Source organism: Bufo bufo, chromosome 5, assembly GCF_905171765.1.
Source record: "Bufo bufo chromosome 5, aBufBuf1.1, whole genome shotgun sequence".
Classification (NCBI taxonomy): Eukaryota; Metazoa; Chordata; class Amphibia; order Anura; family Bufonidae; genus Bufo; species Bufo bufo.
This window is the reverse complement of record NC_053393.1, coordinates 94,445,255-94,465,208: the sequence shown is the minus strand read 5'-3', so window position 1 is coordinate 94,465,208 and position 19,954 is coordinate 94,445,255. Positions and strand designations below refer to the sequence as shown.

The 19,954-nt window shown below is 45.4% G+C and overlaps 1 protein-coding gene across 1 annotated transcript in view; it reads right to left on the bottom strand.

The window, feature by feature from the left end:
* SNX16 (sorting nexin 16) overlaps positions 1–10,727 on the bottom strand; it is a 32,985-nt gene extending 22,258 nt beyond the window's left edge. The window contains exons 1-2 of the mRNA XM_040432536.1: positions 10,624–10,727; positions 6,341–6,752 (exon numbers count right to left, since the gene is read on the bottom strand). Of these exons, the coding sequence (XP_040288470.1) occupies positions 6,341–6,694 (354 nt within the window). The 5' untranslated portion in view covers positions 6,695–6,752; positions 10,624–10,727. The remainder of the gene's footprint in view (positions 1–6,340; positions 6,753–10,623) is intronic.
* Between the last annotated feature and the right edge of the window lie 9,227 nt (positions 10,728–19,954).

The following is a 19,954-nucleotide window of genomic DNA, read 5'->3' as shown; positions in this document are numbered from 1 at the left end:
CACGGGTGCCAGAGGCGGCACTCAGAGTCCACTCTGTGGGCACCCACACCCTTGAAAATGTCTAAGCCGTATCAATATGCCTTAGACTCTTCCTGCCATTTATCAGCACACAGCGCGCTATGAACAGCACAAGCAGCGCACTAAATGTAGGCAGGCTATTATAGCTAAATGATAGATATACTATACTGGACTGTAGTATTCTGGTTACATTTCGGTGTTGGCACTTTGCGATAAATATGTGGGTTTTATGTTACAGTTTGGGCACTCGGTCTGTAAAAGGTTCGCCATCACTGCTCTAGGGTACCTTGAGGCTTCCAGAGAAAGGGATATGGAGGCTTCCCGATCATTTTATACATGCGCTTGTCACCTTTAAAGGTAATCTGTCACCCCGATTGTGGATCAATATCTACTGCTATACATTAGTACTGCACATAAGGAGCTCAGATCACAATTTTTTATTTTCCTATTGCATCCTATCCATTGAAATACATCATCAGGACTGCCGCGCACAGGAGTCCTCTCCATAATGTTAGAATAGCACAGCAGTCCTGACTGCATATTTCAATGTAGCTTTGTGTAATGACAGCAGGCGAACGGAGGGAGGGGGGGGGGAGGGGGGGAGTGAGACAATAGAAAATGGTGATCTGGACTACTTAGCAGCAATATGCTGTCACGGCGGACAGGATATAGAAACACAGATAAATAAACAAACAAGTTTCTAGGCGAGAAGCTGGGGATCAAGGTCACCTCCTGATAAATCCCTACCAGCTCTCCCTATACTGCTAAGCCCACGTTCAGACCCTTAAGGTGGGAATAACGTGTCCTCGTGCCTGGGCTGAGAATACCCTAAATATCCCTAAGATGATGAAAGGGGAATAGAGGCAGCCTGCTCCCTCCGAACCTGGAGGGGCAGGAGTCTCTCTAACAGCCCAGACAGCAAACCACAAGAGAACTAAAACCAACTTATCTTTTGAGCAGGAACAGCCAATCCTTCCTTCCTTGCAAACACAGAGCCAGACAGAAGCTATAACCCGCAGGGAACACTGGGAGTGGGTGCGATTTAAACTGAAACCAACGACCCCACCCAGTGCACCTGAAGGGAGGCGGATCTAGCTTGACTCCAAAACAAAAGGCTAGACACGTGCTGCTAATCTGGCAGACCTCCGCACATAGCCTGAGCAGGGCATGACATATGCATGTATTACTGTAGAGAACAGTCTGAAATTGGGGTGACAGATCCCCTTTAAGCCTAGGGTTACATAGCGACTGTTATGCAATGTAAGATTTGCTGTTGCGTTTCTTACCAATACTTGGATTAAAATATCAATTTTATTAATGACAAGTTAAAAAACAAAAATACATAAAATCCGGGAATCAATATCCACAGAAAATAACAGGAATGTGGTTGTAAATAAAGAGTACACAAATATGGTACAGAAGGTGACGATTAGTAAGTCACACCCATACAGGTCCTGTCATGCTCCTGAGAAGACACCTGAGACATGGGTTGGGCAGATTTCTGGTCTGCTGTTATGCAATATACTTTTGTGGATTTTATGGCATCTTTAGTCGTGTTTTGTCTACTCTATTAATGTGGATAGGTCATCAATATAAACAGGCTGCACAACCCCCTTAAGAAAAATGACTGGGTCAATTAAAGGGGTCCTCAGCTTCTGCTATACTGATGACCTATGCTGAGGGTCAGTCACCAATACCAGATCAGCAGGGGCCCCACTCCCGGCCCCCCTGCCAATCAGCTGTTTGAAGAGACCGCAGTGCTGTCAGCCGTGAGCGCGGTGTTCTTCTCATCCTTGTCGACATTGCAGCGGTGAGCAGATGTAACTACAGCAAATTGCAGCGAATGGGGATGGCGGAGTTGTAGTTACACCGCTTGCCACTGCGATGTCGAGCAGGTAGACCGTGAAGAGAAGGCAGTGGTTGTACGAATGCCTTGTTCTCTGGAAACAGCTGATCGCAGGGGGTGCCGGCAGTCAGGCCCCCGACGATAGGATATTGATGGATATATCATCAGTACAGCAATAGCTGAGAACCTCTTTAAGAAGTGGCCCAGTGTTTCGCTCAGAGTCCGTCATGTTCATGCTGTGCTCAGAACTGCATAAAACTGGTGGCAAATTCTCTTTAAATCTACTTCCTATAAAACTATCTCAGCCGCGTGTATAGAATAGTATAGAGGTAATTCCTGTATATTCTCTGCATTTAATATGTTGGCTCCATACAAATAAGGAATAATTACTAATTCAGTGTGACGGCTAACCTTCCTTTCTATGACCAATATAACATGAGTGCACTGTATTATTCTCCAGACACAAAGACAAGCACATCGGTCACGTCAGGTATAACTTCCCTTAATCACTAGAATTCCAGTTTCTTCCTCCTAAAAATGCAGAAATCCCAATACAATACAATGTAAAAACCCAGAACAAGCCAGTATTACAAAATAAGTAGCAACCCTATTATTGTCTAAAGGGCTTCTGAAACCTCCAGCAAACAACCAGGGAAGTATTACATGGGGCTATTCAAATACCTGGCCACCCACGAAATCCACTGGCAGATCAGGTTTTCCAGCGCAAGACTCCAACCAAATAATTATATATGTGCTGCTGGGTTGATTTACAGCCAGATGAGGTCAAATACCAGACCGGATTTTAAATGCCGCTCCGGGTTTTGCCAACATCTGGCTGTCCTTAAATAGGCAGCTGGGCTCAGAAGCCATGTCTCTGTTTTGGGATCTGGGAGCCTTGTGTCTGGATGAAGGCTTGCTATCTGTTTGGCGTGAAAACAGGTTGGTGCTGCTATCAGCAAGGACTCTGAGGCAGAATTGCCGCATGGTGTGAATTACCACCAACACCGCAAGGTCACTGCAAGTGACTGTTTTGTCACTTGCCTAAAGTGGAATTAAAACACTGAACTGATCCAAAGAACTTGTTGTTGCCTCTATACTGGGTCCGCTAATCCGGTCTACCAGGGTGAAAATATTATATATATATATATATATATATATACACACACACACACACACAGAGTGGATATAAAAAGTCTACACACCCCTGTTAAAATGTCAGGTTTCTGTGCTGTAAAAAAAAAAAATATATATATATATTTTTTTTTACAGCACAGAAACCTGACATTTTAACAGGGGTGTGTAGACTTTTTATATCCACTCTGTGTGTGTGTGTGTGTGTATATATATATATATATCAAAGATAAATCATTTCAGAACTTTTTCCACCTGTAATGTGACCTATAAACTGAACCACTCAATTGAAAAAACAAACTGAAATCTTTTAGGTGGAGGGAAGAAAACTAAAATAATGTGGTTGCATAAGTGTGCACACCCTCTTATAGTGGCATACAGATTTTTTTTTTTTTGCGGATCTGCAATTTGCGGACCACAAAACACATACGGTCGTGTGCATGTAGCCTTAAGCAATCACATTCAAAATCCTGTTATATAGGAGTCAGCATACATCTGCCATCATTAAAGTGCCTCCGATTAACCCCAAATAAAGCTCAGCTGCTCTAGTTGGTCTTTCCTGAAATTTTCTTAGTCGCATCCCATAGCAAAAGCCATGGTCCACAGAGAGCTTCCAAAGCATCAGAGGGATCCCATTGTTAAAAGGTATCAGTCAGGAGAAGGGTACAAAAGAATTTCCAAGGCATTAGATATACCATGGAACACAGTGAAGACAGTCATCATCAAGTGGAGAAAATATGGCACAACAGTGACATTACCAAGAACTGTCCGTCCCTCCACAATTGATGAAAAGACGAGAAGAAAACTTGTTTGGGAGGCGACCAAGAGGCCTACAGCAACATTAAAGGAGCTGCAGGAATATCTGGCAAGTACTGGCTGCGTGGTACATGTGCCACAATCTCCCGTATTCTTCATATGTCTGGGCTATGGGGTAGTGGCAAGACAAAAGTCTTTTCTTACGAAGAAAAACATCCAAGCCAGGCTACATTTTGCAAAAACACATCTGAAGTCTCCCAAAAGCATGTGGGAAAAGGTCTTATGGTCTGATGAAACCAAGGTTGAACAGATTCCTATACCTTGCCAGAACGCTATACCAGAAGTGACGCGGCCGCACAGGAATCATCTGGAGGAGGGTGTGTTAGACGCTGTGCAAGCACACATCCACTGGATTAGCAAAAAAAATCATTGCAGCTCCGCGGAAGAAGGACTTCATGCGCATGTGCGAAACCATACACCGCGCTTGCGCACTTAGGGGTAGGCAGATTTTCCAGCGCAAAATGTTCCATCAAATCTCCCTACCCCTGAGTGCGCACAAATCATCAGGAGCAGCTCATCCTTACCGCAGAGCTGAGTGCAGAATATCGAGGTCACCACATAGCAGAGCTGAGTGCGGGATAATACCCCAATATCCCGCACTCAGCTCTGCTATGTGGTGACCTCGATATTCTGCACTCAGCTCTGCGGTAAGGATGAGCTGCTCCTGATGATTTGTGCGCACTCAGGGGTAGGGAGATTTGATGGAACATTTTGCGCTGGAAAATCTGCCTACCCTTAAGTGCGCAAGCGCGGTGTATGGTTTCGCACATGCGCATGAAGTCCTTCTTCCGCGGCGCTGCAATGATTTTTTGCTAATCCAGTTGATGTGCGCTTGCACAGCGCCGCACACACCCTCCTCCAGCTGATTCCTGTGCGGCCGCGTCACTTCTGGTATAGCGTTCTGGCAAGGTATAGGAATCTGGCAGAACACCGGCACTCCTTGTATAGATGCACTTATATTTTTATGTATCTATCGTATCTATGTGACAATAAAAATATAAGCGCATCTATACAGTGAGTGCCGGTCTTCTCTTCTATGCATAACGGATGAAGGCGGTTCTATTATCATGACGGATCTAGCAAAAACGCAGATGTGAAAGCCTAACAAAAAGGTGTCACCTGACTATGGCCAATTTCACATGAGATGATTCAGGCCAGGAAACGCACTGTGTGACGGCCGTATTTGCCGGACTGAACACTGCATCATAATGCTGTGTGTTCCTGTCTGACTGTGGCACTGCCTGTGAGTACAGTACAGTAGACCTGCCGTCAGGTGAGTTCACTTCAGTGTTCAGTCTGGGAAATACAGCTGTCACACGAAGCGCGTTTCCCAGGCCAGACTGAATACACGTGTGAAAGTGGCCAAAAAAGACCCCAATTATTGTTAGAGATGCTAACAATAATTAGGGTCCTAGACATGGGGTCTTAAACCATTTGACATTGATGGCATATCCTATGGATATGCAATAAGTCTCTCTTGTTGTGCAATGTGTTCAGAACCTGAACAACTCTTTTAGGCCTCATGCACACGACCGTTTTGCGGTCCTCAAAACACGGGTGGCGTCTGTGTGCGTTACGCAATTTGCAGAACGGCGCGGACAGCCATTAATATAATTGCCTATTCTTGTCTGCAAAACGGACAAGAATAGGACAGCTTATATTTTTTTCGGGGACCACGGAACGGAGCAACGGAGCTGTCCGCATCTTTTGCGGCCCCATTGAAGCGAATGGACAGATATCTTTCAGGCCAATTTTGGAGTCAACCAATCGTGTTGTCTAAATAATTGACACCAATGATTAAGGCCGTAGATTGTGGGTAAGTGTCAGCTATTACTCCTGACCACCACATACACATGCATACTCAGTCTGGTTGAGCGTGAATGCGTTTTCTAAAAGGAGAGGAGAATAAGGCGACTTTCACACTAGCTTTTTACCGGATCTGGTAGGGATCAGCAAAAACGCTTCCGTTTCCGATAATACAACCGGCTGCATCCGTTATAAATGGATCCGGTTGTATTATCTTTAACATACAATGGTTTTAATGCTGGATCCATCATTGCTAAGTCAATGGGGGATGGATCAGTTTTCTATTGTGTCCGAGAAAACAGATGCGTTTCATGCTGGATCTGTTTTGCTCCACATCCCATGCCGGACAGAAAACCACAGCTTACAGCAGTTTTCTGTCCGCGATGGGAGAGCAACCAAACAGAACAGAATGCATTTTGGAGCACTCCGCTCTGGAGTTAAACGCAATTGTGAAAGTAGCCTAAGCCAGTCACAGACCCCAGTCACAGCAATCTATCGCCTCGGAGACCTAAAGGAAATCCAACATGCCCAATCCTTCTCTTTGCTTACATCCATGGCGGGGGGAATTGTGGGACACCCCCATACACATTATATGGTCGCCAGGTCTCGGCTTCGCTGTCATTCATCTAATGTGTATTGTCACCTTTGTACCCGAGCTAGAAAGTCACAAGGCCATCAAACCAGAATGAGCACTGAATAGATCAGAAAGTAGGATATGCTTACGGTAAACTTTGCCCGTTCTTCCATCACTTCATATCCTAAGATGGTGGGTGTTGAAGGCCTCTCTTCCAGCTCTGCCGGGTTAGGAATATGTTCATGGGGTACTGGTCGCGAGCTGTACTCCACAGAGGAGTCAAATTTAGTCCTTACCAGGGGGCTGCTACACACAGAGGAGGTACAGCTCAGCTGATCGGGGGCACTTAGCTTCTTGCGGTTTCTAGGGTTGCCATCTTCAGGTGGCTCTTTAGAGGAGGTCGAACTTGTGGAGCTGCTTCCAAGGGATGAGCTTCTTCGGCTTCTAGTTATGTTGCCCGAAGATGGATTTCCTATTGGCACGGGGACATACGGTGTCGCCATCTTCTTTGCAGCTTATTAGCATTTATCCAACCATAATGTTCCTTCAAACAAGTGGCATCTGTCATGAAGAAAAGGTGCAAACGTTACAATGTTGACAGAAAAGAAGGTAACTAATAAAAAAAAAAGTAAACAAAAGCCGGAAAATAAACAAATAAAACCAACCAGACAAGCAGAGCAGTCTACAGCTACAAAGACGACCACTGGGGTCTTGTGCCGACTCGTACTCCCCCTAATAGTATCTAGCACTACAGACGAGGGCACATAGCCCCCTACACAAAGCCCAGTCCTGGGAAAGAACCAAGGAATGCAACAAAGATGTCACCAGGATAAGCATTAGGGAAGCTGAGGCCACAGACCGCCACAGTAAAGCCAATCTAAAAGCTAAACCAATCCAGCGAGGACTGCGTGAAGATTGTGGTCACATTGCAATTCACAACAATGGTGAATGCAGCCGGACTACTACACCCAACACGATGCGACAGCGACGCCGCGGTCACGGAAAATCCAAGCTGCTGGATTCTGGATGCAAAGTGCAAGCAATGTTTTTCAAAATGGGCACCAAGGCAAGTTGCATGCAACAGTTACTCAGTTTCTTTTATTTTTATTGTCTAACTGGAGCTGCAAATCCAAAATCATCAGCCCCGCCCCCTAAAACAGTCACGTGACTTCACTGCACACAATGTATTGGTCACATGACCAAAGTTGCTGACTACAAGTCTGATCAGCGGTGGATTCAATGTCTGGGACCAACAGCAATCTAACCTTTGGCTGTCCGGGCATGCTGGGAGGTGTAGTTTTGCAACAGCTGGAGGCACGCTGGATGGGAATCACTATTATATCCCCCCCCCTCCCCCTTATTTTATATTCACTGTTTGAACATGAAATAGAGAGAAAGTAACTGAATTTCTCCTCCATTTCATGCACTATACCTACCTGGCCTGCTGTAATCCTTCCCATGTGGATAGAGAGTACTGGGAGGAAGTGGCTTTAACTTCCTCCCAGGGCTAGGCAACCGCATGGGACTTGGGAGCTGCCGCACAGACACGCTGGGACACGATCATCTGGAGCCAGCTGAGAGGTAAGGCGCAAGCGCATTAGGTGGCCCCTTCTTCCCAACTCTGGTGTGAAATTTTCCTACCCCGGTGTTGTGCGCCTGCGCGGCACATCTCCTTCAAAAGCTGGGAACGTCATGTCCGGTGCGGCCGTGTCACAACAGGAAGTGATGAGGGTAGGGAAATTTCTCGGAACACCGCCGCCGTATGTAACCCGACATGGGACCCGCAGCCGCAGCTGACACGGAACCCGCAGCTGCCGTCCCCACCGCTGATCATCTGGGACACAGGACCCACCGCTGCACGGCCATCAGGTATTGGCGACATTTGCACAAGTGAAAGTACTCGTGCAAATGTCCGGTATCGGTCCCGATACCGATACTGGTATCGGGACAGCCCTACTAATTAACATATTAAATACGTGTTTTTCTGAGAAAATCGGCAATGGACAGCAATATGGAAGGCAGCATTCTAATATGGGGAATGTAATGGAGATCCTGATGTTAGAGTTCTATAATGGTGATTTTAGGTGAAAGACCCTCTTTAAAGGGCATCTGTCAGCAGTTTTGTACCTATGACACTGGCTGACCTGTTACATGTGCACTTGGCAGCTGAAGACATCTGTGTTGGTGCCATCTTTTCACCGCCTGGTCCTGTCAATCAAAGTGCAGAGGACGCAGCAGTTGAAGAGACATCAGAACCTCTAGGTGTAAGGCCTAGTTCACACGAACGTGTGTGATCCGTAGCCGTATGGCGGCCCGCAATACACGGCTACAGTTCCGTGTGCATTCCGCATCACGGATGCGAACCCATTCACTTCAATGGGTCCGCAAATTTGGAATTGCGGAACGGCCGCACGGAACGGGACCCCTCGGAAGCACTACGGAGTGCTTCCGTGGGGTTGCGTCCCGTACTTCCGTCCCGCAAAAAGATAGAACATGTCCTATCTTTTTGCGGAACAGGCGGATCCATTAAAGTGAATGGGTCCGCGATCTGATGCGGCTGACCTACGGCCGGCAATCGTGCATTGCGGCCCGCAATTTGCGGGCCACAGCATGGGCACGGGCCACACACTTTCGTGTGAACTCAGCCTAATGGCAACGCGCTCGTTGCTCCTAGAGGCTCATTAGCATATATTAAAACTTTATTTTTCTCAGCAATGCGGGCACATATGAACATGGGACCAACACAGATGCCTTCAGCCTCCAAGTGCTCATGTAACAGCTCAGCCAGTGTCATAGGTACAGATCTCCTGACAGATGCCCTTTAAGTGCTACCATCTATAATTGCCCAGAATCCCAGCCCGGGCTTCACTATACTGCAATTAAATATAAAAAACAAGCAGTCTCTAGTCTTTGTGGTTACTTATCGGCGCTGCAGATCCACCAAGCGTCGTGGGTAAAGTTCGCTTCACAGTCAAAGTTCCAGAAAATGTTGATCGCGCTGCCTTCTGAGTGTAGAGTTCCAATCTCAGACCCTTCTTTCCAATGTTCAGGTTAATCCACCTAGTAGCCAAACAATCGGTAACCAGAGGCGGGTGCACTCACGTACAACAGCACCCTAGAGGGAAGTTATAGCACAAATAGTGAAGTTCCACCAGGTAGTTCCGCAACCAACAGGTTTTATTGTACTTACAAAATATCATAAAATTCAAGCCTAAAATCAAATTGCTTTCATCAGAGATCCGCCCAACCCGGGTTTCGCCAGTCCAGCTTCGTCAGGGGCGATAGTGTGCACCTTCACAGGTGCAGTATTTATTGAGCCATGGTCTCTTCCAAAGACCGCCCATTAATTCAGACTTATTTTTTCTCTTTTTTTGGATGCTCATCAAAACTCAAGCAATAGAAATAATAAACATAATTCCTAAAGCCCACAAGGGCCAGCGGTATTTTGAAACAAAATAAGTTGATGTATTCTTTTCTTTTGTTTCAAAATACCGCTGGCCCTTGCGGGCTTTAGGAATTATGTTTATTATTTCTATTGCTTGAGTTTTGATGAGCATCCAAAAAAAGAGAAAAAATAAGTCTGAATTAATGGGCGGTCTTTGGAAGAGACCATGGCTCAATAAATACTGCACCTGTGAGGGTGCACACTATCGCCCCTGACGAAGCTGGACTGGCGAAACCCGGGTTGGGTGGATCTCTGATGAAAGCAATTTGATTTTAGGCTTGAATTTTAGGATATTCTGTAAGTAGAATAAAACCTGTTGGTTGCGGAACTACCTGGTGGAACTTCACTATTTGTGCTGTAACTTCCCTCTAGGGTGCTGTTGTACGTGAGTGCACCAGCCTCTGGTTACCAATTGTTTGGCTACAAGGTGGATTAACCTGAACATTGGAAAGAAGGGTCTGAGATTGGAACTCTACACTCAGAAGGCAGTGCCGTGTAGACATGATGTACCCCCAGGAGGTAGGTCAGGCCACCACCTCCCGGGACCAGACTCGGCTCATTTCCCCTATTCTCCTGGCAGGGGTCTTCCATCCTGTGAACCCACAATACACCAGGGATGATGGGGGTTGTAGGTCCACACTTTGGAGGTTGGGTTACCATAGCGGTGGAGAGATGGAGCCAACAGTTGTCACTGGGACATTAGTCACAGCTGCCCAAAGACATCCTCAGGAGACCTGGGAGAATAACCGCACCTCACAGTGTGATCAGGGACCTAAGCTGGCCGAATAATAAACATAACAGTACACTCCTCCCCACATGTACACAACAGACACAATGTAGTTACCACAAACAGCCAAAAGATTGACATAAGCCGGAGCCCAGCGCGTGCAGCCTGTTACACCTCCATACACACACAAGGCGGTACCGCCGGACGCGGTCACCCGTGGAGCAGGACTAGTTTCCTCTCTTCCGGTCTTATCTACTTACAGACGCTCGGTGGACGCGGGTGACAGCGCAGTAATGACAGCGGCGCTCCGCACTCTCATACTGCACCGACCAGCACACAGCCAGTCAGCGCAAGGACCTTTGATGATGTCACGGTCATGTGACCAGTCACGTGCATGGGAGGGGTCGCTTCTGTGATTGTAGGAAGTGCTGGGATTCCGGGAAGTGAGCAGGAAGAGGGAGGCTATGTGCTGTGCAATGTATCCTAGGAGGGAGTAATGGGTGTGGATGAGCAGAGCTGTGTGTGTATACGTAGTGTTGGTGAGGCAGAGCTGTGTGTGTATACGTAGTGTTGAGCAGAGCTGTGTGTGTATATGTAGTGTTAGTGAGGCAGAGCTGTGTGTGTATACGTAGTGTTGGTGAGGCAGAGCTGTGTGTGTATATGTAGTGTTAGTGAGGCAGAGCTGTGTGTGTATACGTAGTGTTGAGCAGAGCTGTGTGTGTATATGTAGTGTTAGTGAGGCAGAGCTGTGTGTGTATATGTAGTGTTGGTGAGGCAGGGCTGTGTGTGTATACGTAGTGTTGGTGAGGCAGAGCTGTGTGTGTATATGTAGTGTTGGTGAAGCAGAGCTGTGTGTGTGTGTATATGTAGTGTTAGTGAGGCAGAGCTGTGTGTGTATATGTAGTGTTGGTGAAGCAGAGCTGTGTGTGTATACGTAGTGTTGGTGAGGCAGAGCTGTGTGTGTATATGTAGTGTTGGTGAAGCAGAGCTGTGTGTGTGTGTATATGTAGTGTTGGTGAGGTAGAGCTGTGTGTGTATATGTAGTGTTGGTGAGGTAGAGCTGTGTGTGTATATGTAGTGTTGGTGAGGCAGAGCTGTGTGTGTATACGTAGTGTTGGTGAGGCAGAGCTGTGTGTGTATATGTAGTGTTGGTGAAGCAGAGCTGTGTGTGTGTGTATATGTAGTGTTGGTGAGGCAGAGCTGTGTGTGTATACGTAGTGTTGGTGAGGCAGAGCTGTGTGTGTATACGTAGTGTTGGTGAGGCAGAGCTGTGTGTGTATACGTAGTGTTGGTGAGGCAGAGCTGTGTGTGTATACGTAGTGTTGGTGAGGCAGAGCTGTGTGTGTATATGTAGTGTTGGTGAAGCAGAGCTGTGTGTGTATATGTAGTGTTGGTGAAGCAGAACTGTGTGTGTATATGTAGTGTTGGTGAAGCAGAGCTGTGTGTATGTAGTGTTGGTGAAGCAGAGCTGTGTGTGTATATGCAGTGTTGGTGAGGCAGAGCTGTGTGTGTATATGTAGTGTTGGTGAAGCAGAGCTGTGTGTGTATATGTAGTGTTGGTGAGGCAGAGCTGTGTGTGTATATGTAGTGTCGGTGAGGCAGGGCTGTGTGTGTGTGTATACGTAGTGTTGGTGAGGCAGAGCTGTGTGTGTATATGTAGTGTTGGTGAAGCAGAGCTGTGTGTGTATATGTAGTGTTGTGAGGCAGAGCTGTGTGTGTATATATAGTGTTGGTGAAGCAGAGCTGTGTGTGTATACGTAGTGTTGGTGAGGCAGAGCTGTGTGTGTATACGTAGTGTTGGTGAGGCAGAGCTGTGTGTGTATACGTAGTGTTGGTGAGGCAGAGCTGTGTGTGTATATGTAGTGTTGGTGAAGCAGAGCTGTGTGTGTATATGTAGTGTTGGTGAGGCAGAGCTGTGTGTGTATATGTAGTGTTGATGAAGCAGAGCTGTGTGTGTATATGTAGTGTTGGTGAAGCAGAGCTGTGTGTGTATATGTAGTGTTGGTGAGGCAGAGCTGTGTGTGTATACGTAGTGTTGGTGAGGCAGAGCTGTGTGTGTATATGTAGTGTTGGTGAGGCAGGGCTGTGTGTGTAATGCTAATAAAACAAACCCGCACAGTGGATTTTATTCTGCCTATGGACAGTGTATGTTGCGGTACGTTATGCAGTTGCATACATGTGGCATGGAAAAATGTGATGTGAAAAAGGCCTGACAGATATCAGGTTAATCATTTAATATGACATTAATGATATTACATCAATAAGATATTTCTAAATAAAGTAATTAGTCAGATATTAGTCAGGTGTTCCCTCAGCGTGCTGACAGGTGTTAGTGTTATTTATTTTGTGCACTTACCGTATATAGCGCTACTATATTACCGCAGAGCTATGCAGACATCATCACACTGTCCCCAGTGTCACTATCTAAGGCTGCGTTCACACGGGCGAGTATTCCGCGCGGATGCGATGCGTGAGGTGAACGCATTGCACCCGCACTGAATCCGGACTCATTCACTTCAATGGGGCTGTTCACATGAGTGGTGATTTTCACGCATCACTTGTGCGTTGCGTGAAAATCGCAGCATGTTCTATATTCTGCATTTTTCATGCAACGCAGGCCCCATAGAAGTGAATGGGGTTGCGTGAAAATCGCAAGCAAGTGCGGATGCGGTGCGATTTTCACGCACGGTTGCTAGGAGACGATCGGGATGGAGACCCGATCATTATTATTTTCCCTTATAACATGGTTATAAGGGAAAATAATAGCATTCTGAATACAGAATGCATAGTAAACTAGTGCTGGAGGGGTTAAAAAAAAATAAAAAATAATTTAACTCACCTTAATCCACTTAATCGCGTAGCCCGGCATCTCCTTCTGTCTCCTTTGCTGAACAGGACCTGAGGTGAGCATTAATTACAGGTAAAGGACCTTTGGTGATGTCACTCCGGTCATCACATGATCTTTTACCATGGTGATGGATCATGTGATGACCGGAGTGACGTCACCTCAGGTCCTGTTCAGCAAAGGAGACAGAAGGAGATGCCGGCTACGCGATTAAGGTGAGTTAAATTTTTTTTTTTTTTTTTTAACCCCTCCAGCGCTAGTTTACTATGCATTCTTTATTCAGAATGCTATTATTTTCCCTTATAACCATGTTATAAGGGGAAATAATACAATCTACAGAACACCGATCCCAAGCCCGAACTTCTGTGAAGAAGTTCGGGTTTGGGTAGCAAACATGCGCGATTTTTCTCATGCGAGTGCAAAACGCATTACAATGTTTTGCACTCGCGCAGAAAAATCGCGGGTGTTCCCGCAACGCCCGTGTGAACCCAGCCTAAGTTCCCTATCAGGATGTCTTCGCAGTGTGGGAGGAAACCCGGAGGAAACCGACACAAACACGGGGAGAACAAACAGAGATTCAAACCCAGGACCAAGGAACCAGTGCTGACCACTGAGCCCCCGCGCTGCCAGTAGAAGGCCTTTCTGTACAGTAGGTGACGGTATTTCTAGCCAGTAACATGCACAGAGGTCCAAGCTTAGGTGGTTTTATTAACAAGGCATTTTTTTCTTGAGAAGTATGTTTTTTCCCCCCTGTACTTCATATAGATTTGGTTTGTGTAGTGTGAGGCAGTGACAGGACTCCTATATGAAGAGGGAAGGAAACCTGTCCGAGGAGATGTATGGGGTATGATCCCCCCAAGGTGTTGCACTGGTCACATCTAGGAGGCTGTCTGACCGAAGCCGAATACTGCAGTGTGAACACTGACCTAGAGGTGAGTTAGGGAGACCTCTGTACAGTGAGTGCACGTTGTGATGTGAAGCCGCGACTTCATGGTGCCGAGTGACGCCAAACTTGGAAGTGTGATGAGCTGTGTGACAAATAAAGCACTGCTTGATGAGAAGTCTGTCATTGCCGACCCCCTTACAGTAGGTGCTTATTATTGCTATGATTGGTCCAGTACCAGCGGCGCGGTAGCATGCTCATGGTCAGGAAAGGTGTTGACTCTCATGCTCTTCCTACTTCCAAGGACTCTTTTGGGGTCGGCCACTTTCACCCTGAAGGGCTTGTCTGAGTTGTATAAAAACTTGAAGATTCTCGCCTGTTTTCTTCCTTGTGTCTTTGAGCGCTGTGCTGCAGTCCTCCCGGCTGCAGTGGTGACTTTCCGTGTACCGATCACTGCTGCAGCCGATCGAGTGCAGTGACCTGTGCGCACAGAAAAACAGAGAGCAGCGGCGTAGACTGGAGAGCATCGCGGGAAAGAATAGACATTCACTTGTTATTTCATGCAGTTTGCAGGGGTTACCCGAGTATGCGGACGGGTATTTGGCCTGACTATCTCCCTTGTCATGTTCCAAGGCTTTTTGAAAAGTCAGACTTTGACTCCTAGGGAGTCACTTCTAGAGGGGGGTGCTAGTGAGATGTTTCCCTGGGATATTCCTCTTTTCATAGTATTTTTCCCATGGAGCATTGCCACTAAGGGTCCATTCACACATCCGTATGTGTTTTGCGGATCCGCAAAACACGGACTATCGGCAATGTGCGTTCCGTATTTTGCGGACCACACATTGCTGGCACTCTCATAGAAAATGCATTTTCTTCTCCCCAATTGTCTATTTTTTTGTGGAACGGAAGTACGGATGCGGACAGCACAATCCAGCCCCATTGAAAATGAATGGGTCCGCACCTGTTCCGCAAAATTGCTGAACAGATGCGGACCCATTTTTCGGACGTGTGAATGGACCCTAAGTCTCCCCACATGAGAGCCAGCACCCTGCCTAAGCTGCCTGCTCTTCTATATAGTCTCATAGCCTCTTGGTGTCGTGTTCGTCACAGCCAGTGGTGCTCAAGACTTCCGCACTTGGGGACAGCTTTCACCCAAAATCCGTCATAGATTCTTCCAGTTTTCTGTAGAATAAAGTTTGCCAGGTCCAAGCACCATTCCATCCTTCCAGGAGGCTTCATAGCGATTCTTGTGTTCCTTATCATCCACCATGACGGCTACCATGGAGAGATGACCCTTGACCTCTATAGGGGCAGGAACACAGAGAGTTTAACGCCTTAAGGACCTATTTCACCTTAAGGACCATTTTTTGCAAATCTGACCAGTGTCACTTTAAGTGCTGATAACTTTAAAACGCTTTGACTTCTCCAGGCCATTCTGAGATTGTTTTTTCGTCACATATTGTACTTCATGACACTGGTAAAATGAAGTAAAAAAAATTCATTTTTATCTATAAAAAAAATACCAAAGTTTCAATTTCTCTACTTCTATAATACATAGTAATACCTCCAAAAATAGTTATTACTTTACATTCCCCATATGTCTACTTCATGTTTGGATCATTTTGTGAATGATATTTTATTTTTTGGGGATGTTACAAGGCTTAGAAGTTTAGAAGCAAATCTTGAAATTTTTCAGAAATTTTCAAAAACCCAATTTTTAGGGACCACTACAGGTCTGAAGTCACTTTGCGAGGCTTACATAATAGAAACCACCCAAAAATGACCCCATTCTATAAACTACACCCCTCAAGGTATTCAAAACTGATTTTACAAACTTTGTTAACCCTTTAGGTGTTCCACAAGAATTAATGGAAAATAGAGATACAATTACAAAATTTCACTTTTTTGGCAGATTTTCCATTTTAATATTTTTTTTTACTTTTATAAAGCAAGGGTTAACAGCCAATCAAAACTCAATATTTATGGCCCTGATTCTGTAGTTTACAGAAACACCCCATATGTGGTCGTAAACTACTGTACGGGCACACGGCAGGGCGCAGAAGGAAAGTAATGCCATACGGTTTTTGGAAGGCAGATTTTGCTGGACTGTTTTTTTTGACACCATGTCCCATTTGAAGCCCCCCCTGATACACCCCTAGAGTAGAAACTCCAAAAAAGTGACCCCATTTTAGAAACTACGGGATAGGGTGGCAGTTTTGTTCATACTAGTTTAGGGTACATATGATTTTTGGTTGTTTTATATTACACTTTTTGTGAGGCAAGGTAACAAGAATTAGCTGTTTTGGCACCGTTTTTATTTTTTTTTGTTATTTACAACATTCATCTGACAGGTTAGATCATGTGATATTTTTATAGACCAGGTTGTCACGGATGCGGCGATACCTAATTTGTATACTTTTTTTATTTATGTAAGTTTTACACAATGATCTCTTTTTTGAAACAAAAAAAATCATGTTTTAGTGTTTCCATTGTCTGAGAGCCATAATTTTTTCAGTTTTTGGGCGATTACCTTGGGTAGGGTATGATTTTTGCGGGATGAGATGACGGTTTTAATGGCACTATTTTGGGGTGCATATGACGTTTTGACCGCTTGCTATTACACTTTTTGTGATGTAAGGTTACAAAAAATGGCTTTTTTTAACATCGTTTTTATTTTTTTACGGTATTCACCTGAGGGGTTAGGTCATGTGATATTTTTATAGAATAAGTTATTACGGACGCTGCGATACCTAATATGTATACTTTTTATTTATTTATGTAAGTTTAACACAATAATATCATTTTTGAAACAAAAAAAAATCATGTTTTAGTGTCTCCATATTCTGAGAGCCATAGTTTTTTCAGTTTTTGGGCGATTATCTTAGGTAGAGTCTCATTTTTTGCGGGATGAAATGACGGTTTGATTGGCACTATTTTGGGGTGCATATGACTTTTTGATCGCTTGCTATTACACTTTTTGTGATGTAAGGTGACAAAATTGTTTATTTAGCACAGTTTTTATTTTTTATTTTTTACGGTGTTCATCTGAGGGGTTAGGTCATGTGATATTTTTATAGAGCCGTTCGATACGGACGCAGCGATACCTAATAAGTATACTTTTTTTTATTTATGTAAGGCCTCATGCACACGACCGTTGTTTTATTCTGTGTCCGTTGTGTCGTGATTTTCTGCGGACCCATTGAGTTTGTCATCCGCGTCCGTGATCCGTGGTTGCAGTCCGTCAAACAAATATAACCTGTCCTATTATTTTCGCGGAAAACTGTTCGCGGACCCATTCAAGTCAATGGGACCGCTAAAAAACACGGAGGCACACAAGATTGTCATCCACGTCCGCGCGTCCTTTTTTTTCCCTATCATTTGCATGGCAAACCTGTCTTAGATTTTTTAATTTTTTTTCCTTCATGTCTGGTGATCCTCCAAAAATAAAGGAAGACACACGAAAACGGATCACGGAACCCCATTTTGCGGAACGGAACACAACAACGGTCGTGTGCATGAGGCCTAAGTTTTACACATAACAGCTTTTTTAAAACAAAAAAGTTTTTTTTATTTTTTGGGCGATTGTCTCAGGTAGGGGCTCGTTTTTCGAGAGATGAGGTTACGATTAGATTGGTACTATTTTGGTGGGCAAACGCCTTTTTGATCGGTTGCTGTTGTACTTTTTGTGATGTAAGGTGACAAAAAAATTGTTTATTTAGCACAGTTTTTATTTTTTACGGTGTTAGGTCATGTGATATGTTTATAGAGCCGGTTGATACGGACGCTGCGATACCTAATATGTCAACTCCCCCCCCCCCCTATTTTTTACCAATTTTTTTTAACTTTATTTGGGGAAAATTACGTTTTTATTTTTACTTGAAACTTTTTATTTTTTTGGGGGGGGGGACTTTATTTTTTCAACTTTTTTTTTACTTTATATTTTTTGTCCCACTTTGGGACTTCAACTTTTGGGGGTCTAATCCCTTTTACAATGCATTCCAATACTTCTGTATTGGAATGCATTGGCTGTATGAGTAATACTGTGTGTATTACTCATACAGCTTCCTGACTGTGAGATCCAGGGGGCTGGATCTCACAGGCTCGTCACCGGAAGGCAGCACAGATGCCTAAGGAAGGCATTGCGCTGCCTTCCATGCCTTCGGGTCTCCCCTACAGCCGCCGCCCGCCAGATAAGGTAAAACCGTAGGTCTGAATTGACTTGCGGCAATCGCCGATGCGGCGTTGTGACAGGATGCCCGCTGAATGATTTCAGTGGACATCCTGTTCCGATTATACCCCCCCCGCAATGTAGTTTTAAAGTTAGGACGTACCGGTACGTCCTGGGTCCTTAAGGACTCGGCAAACATGGCGTACCGGTACGTCCTAAGTCCTTAAGGGGTTAAAAGGCCACCACCCACTCTCACCCTCAGTGTTTTCCTGTCCCTATGGAGCACCTACACAGAGCACCTCCGGAAGGAGGTATCGTTAGGGGTACCTGTATACACCTGAGGATTTCATCCTGAACTCCATCGGCCCTCCTGCAGTTCATTCCAAAGCTGGGAAGAGGTGGAGCAACGGGAGGGAACTCGTCCTCAGCTTGGGGGCCTGCTTTCCCTCCACAGAGAACCCGGGGTCTTCCTCATACGAGGAAGCTGACCGCAAATCCAGTGCTGCACGCCGGCATCGCTATTGCCGCTGGCCGCGCGCTTGGATATTTCTGGGTGGGGGTGGAGTTAGATGTCAGTGGAGGGCGTGCATGCCGGGCGCGCTGTGATGACGTCAGACCCCACTAGGCTTGATAAAATGTGGCACTTTCAAATTATGCGGCCTCCACTGTGAGTCCTCCCTGTTGGAGAACATGTCTACTCCGGACACCCCAGCAAGCACCATGGATCAGGCGGAACCCCCCTCGGCCACTCCAACTGTGAATTACCCTGTGGGGGACATGAAACAAATGTATCCTGTCTTTTATATGCAAATACTGGGCTAATGTATTGCTGCTCCTCTTTTATAGGGAGCAAAGGCAAAGATCAAAGCCAGAAACAAGATGTGCTACTTGTGCTAAAAGGCTGCAAGAAGGTTACACTAAAAAACTCTGCCAGCCATGTATTTATGCCCTAATAAAAGAGGAACAGCTGTCCATCCTAATGGAGGTTAAATCGATGATACAAAATGAAATTAAATCCTCGCTAGCCTCTCTTAAATCTGTTTCCGTACCTCCACAAAAAAAACCTAAAATTTAAATTCCATCCTCCTCTGATCCAGAGGACATGGACTTGGGCCCTTCCGAACCTAGACCAATTGATGGTGATGGCAGTCTGTCGGAAGGTGAAATTGTTGAGGATGATAGAAAATTTTTCTTCTCATCCATTGACGACTTATTGGCAGCTGTACGGTCTACTATGGGCATAGAGGACGTCCAGAAACCTAAATCGGTTCAGGACGAAATGTTCGGGGGGCTCAGAGCGAAAAGATCTAAAGTTTTCCCTGTGAACGAGAACATTAGAGATATGATCTTAAACGAATGGAGTGATCCTGAAAGAAGACTAGGAGTCTCCAGAGAATTTAAACAAAGGTTACTGTTTGACCCAACAGAAACACCAGAAATCGACATACAAGTCGCTAAAGTGGTAAAAAAGACTTCCTTGCCATTCGAGGACTCCTCCCAATTGTCTGATCCTATGGAAAGGAAAGCCGATGCCCTGCTGCGCAAATGTTGGGAGGCTGCTATGTATGGTATCAAGAACAACATTGCCGCCACATCTGTCGCCAGAACTATGTATATCTGGCTAAATGAGCTCGAAAACCACATAAAAAATAAAACCCCTAGGGAGGAAATTTTAGGTTCAATTCCCTTACTGAG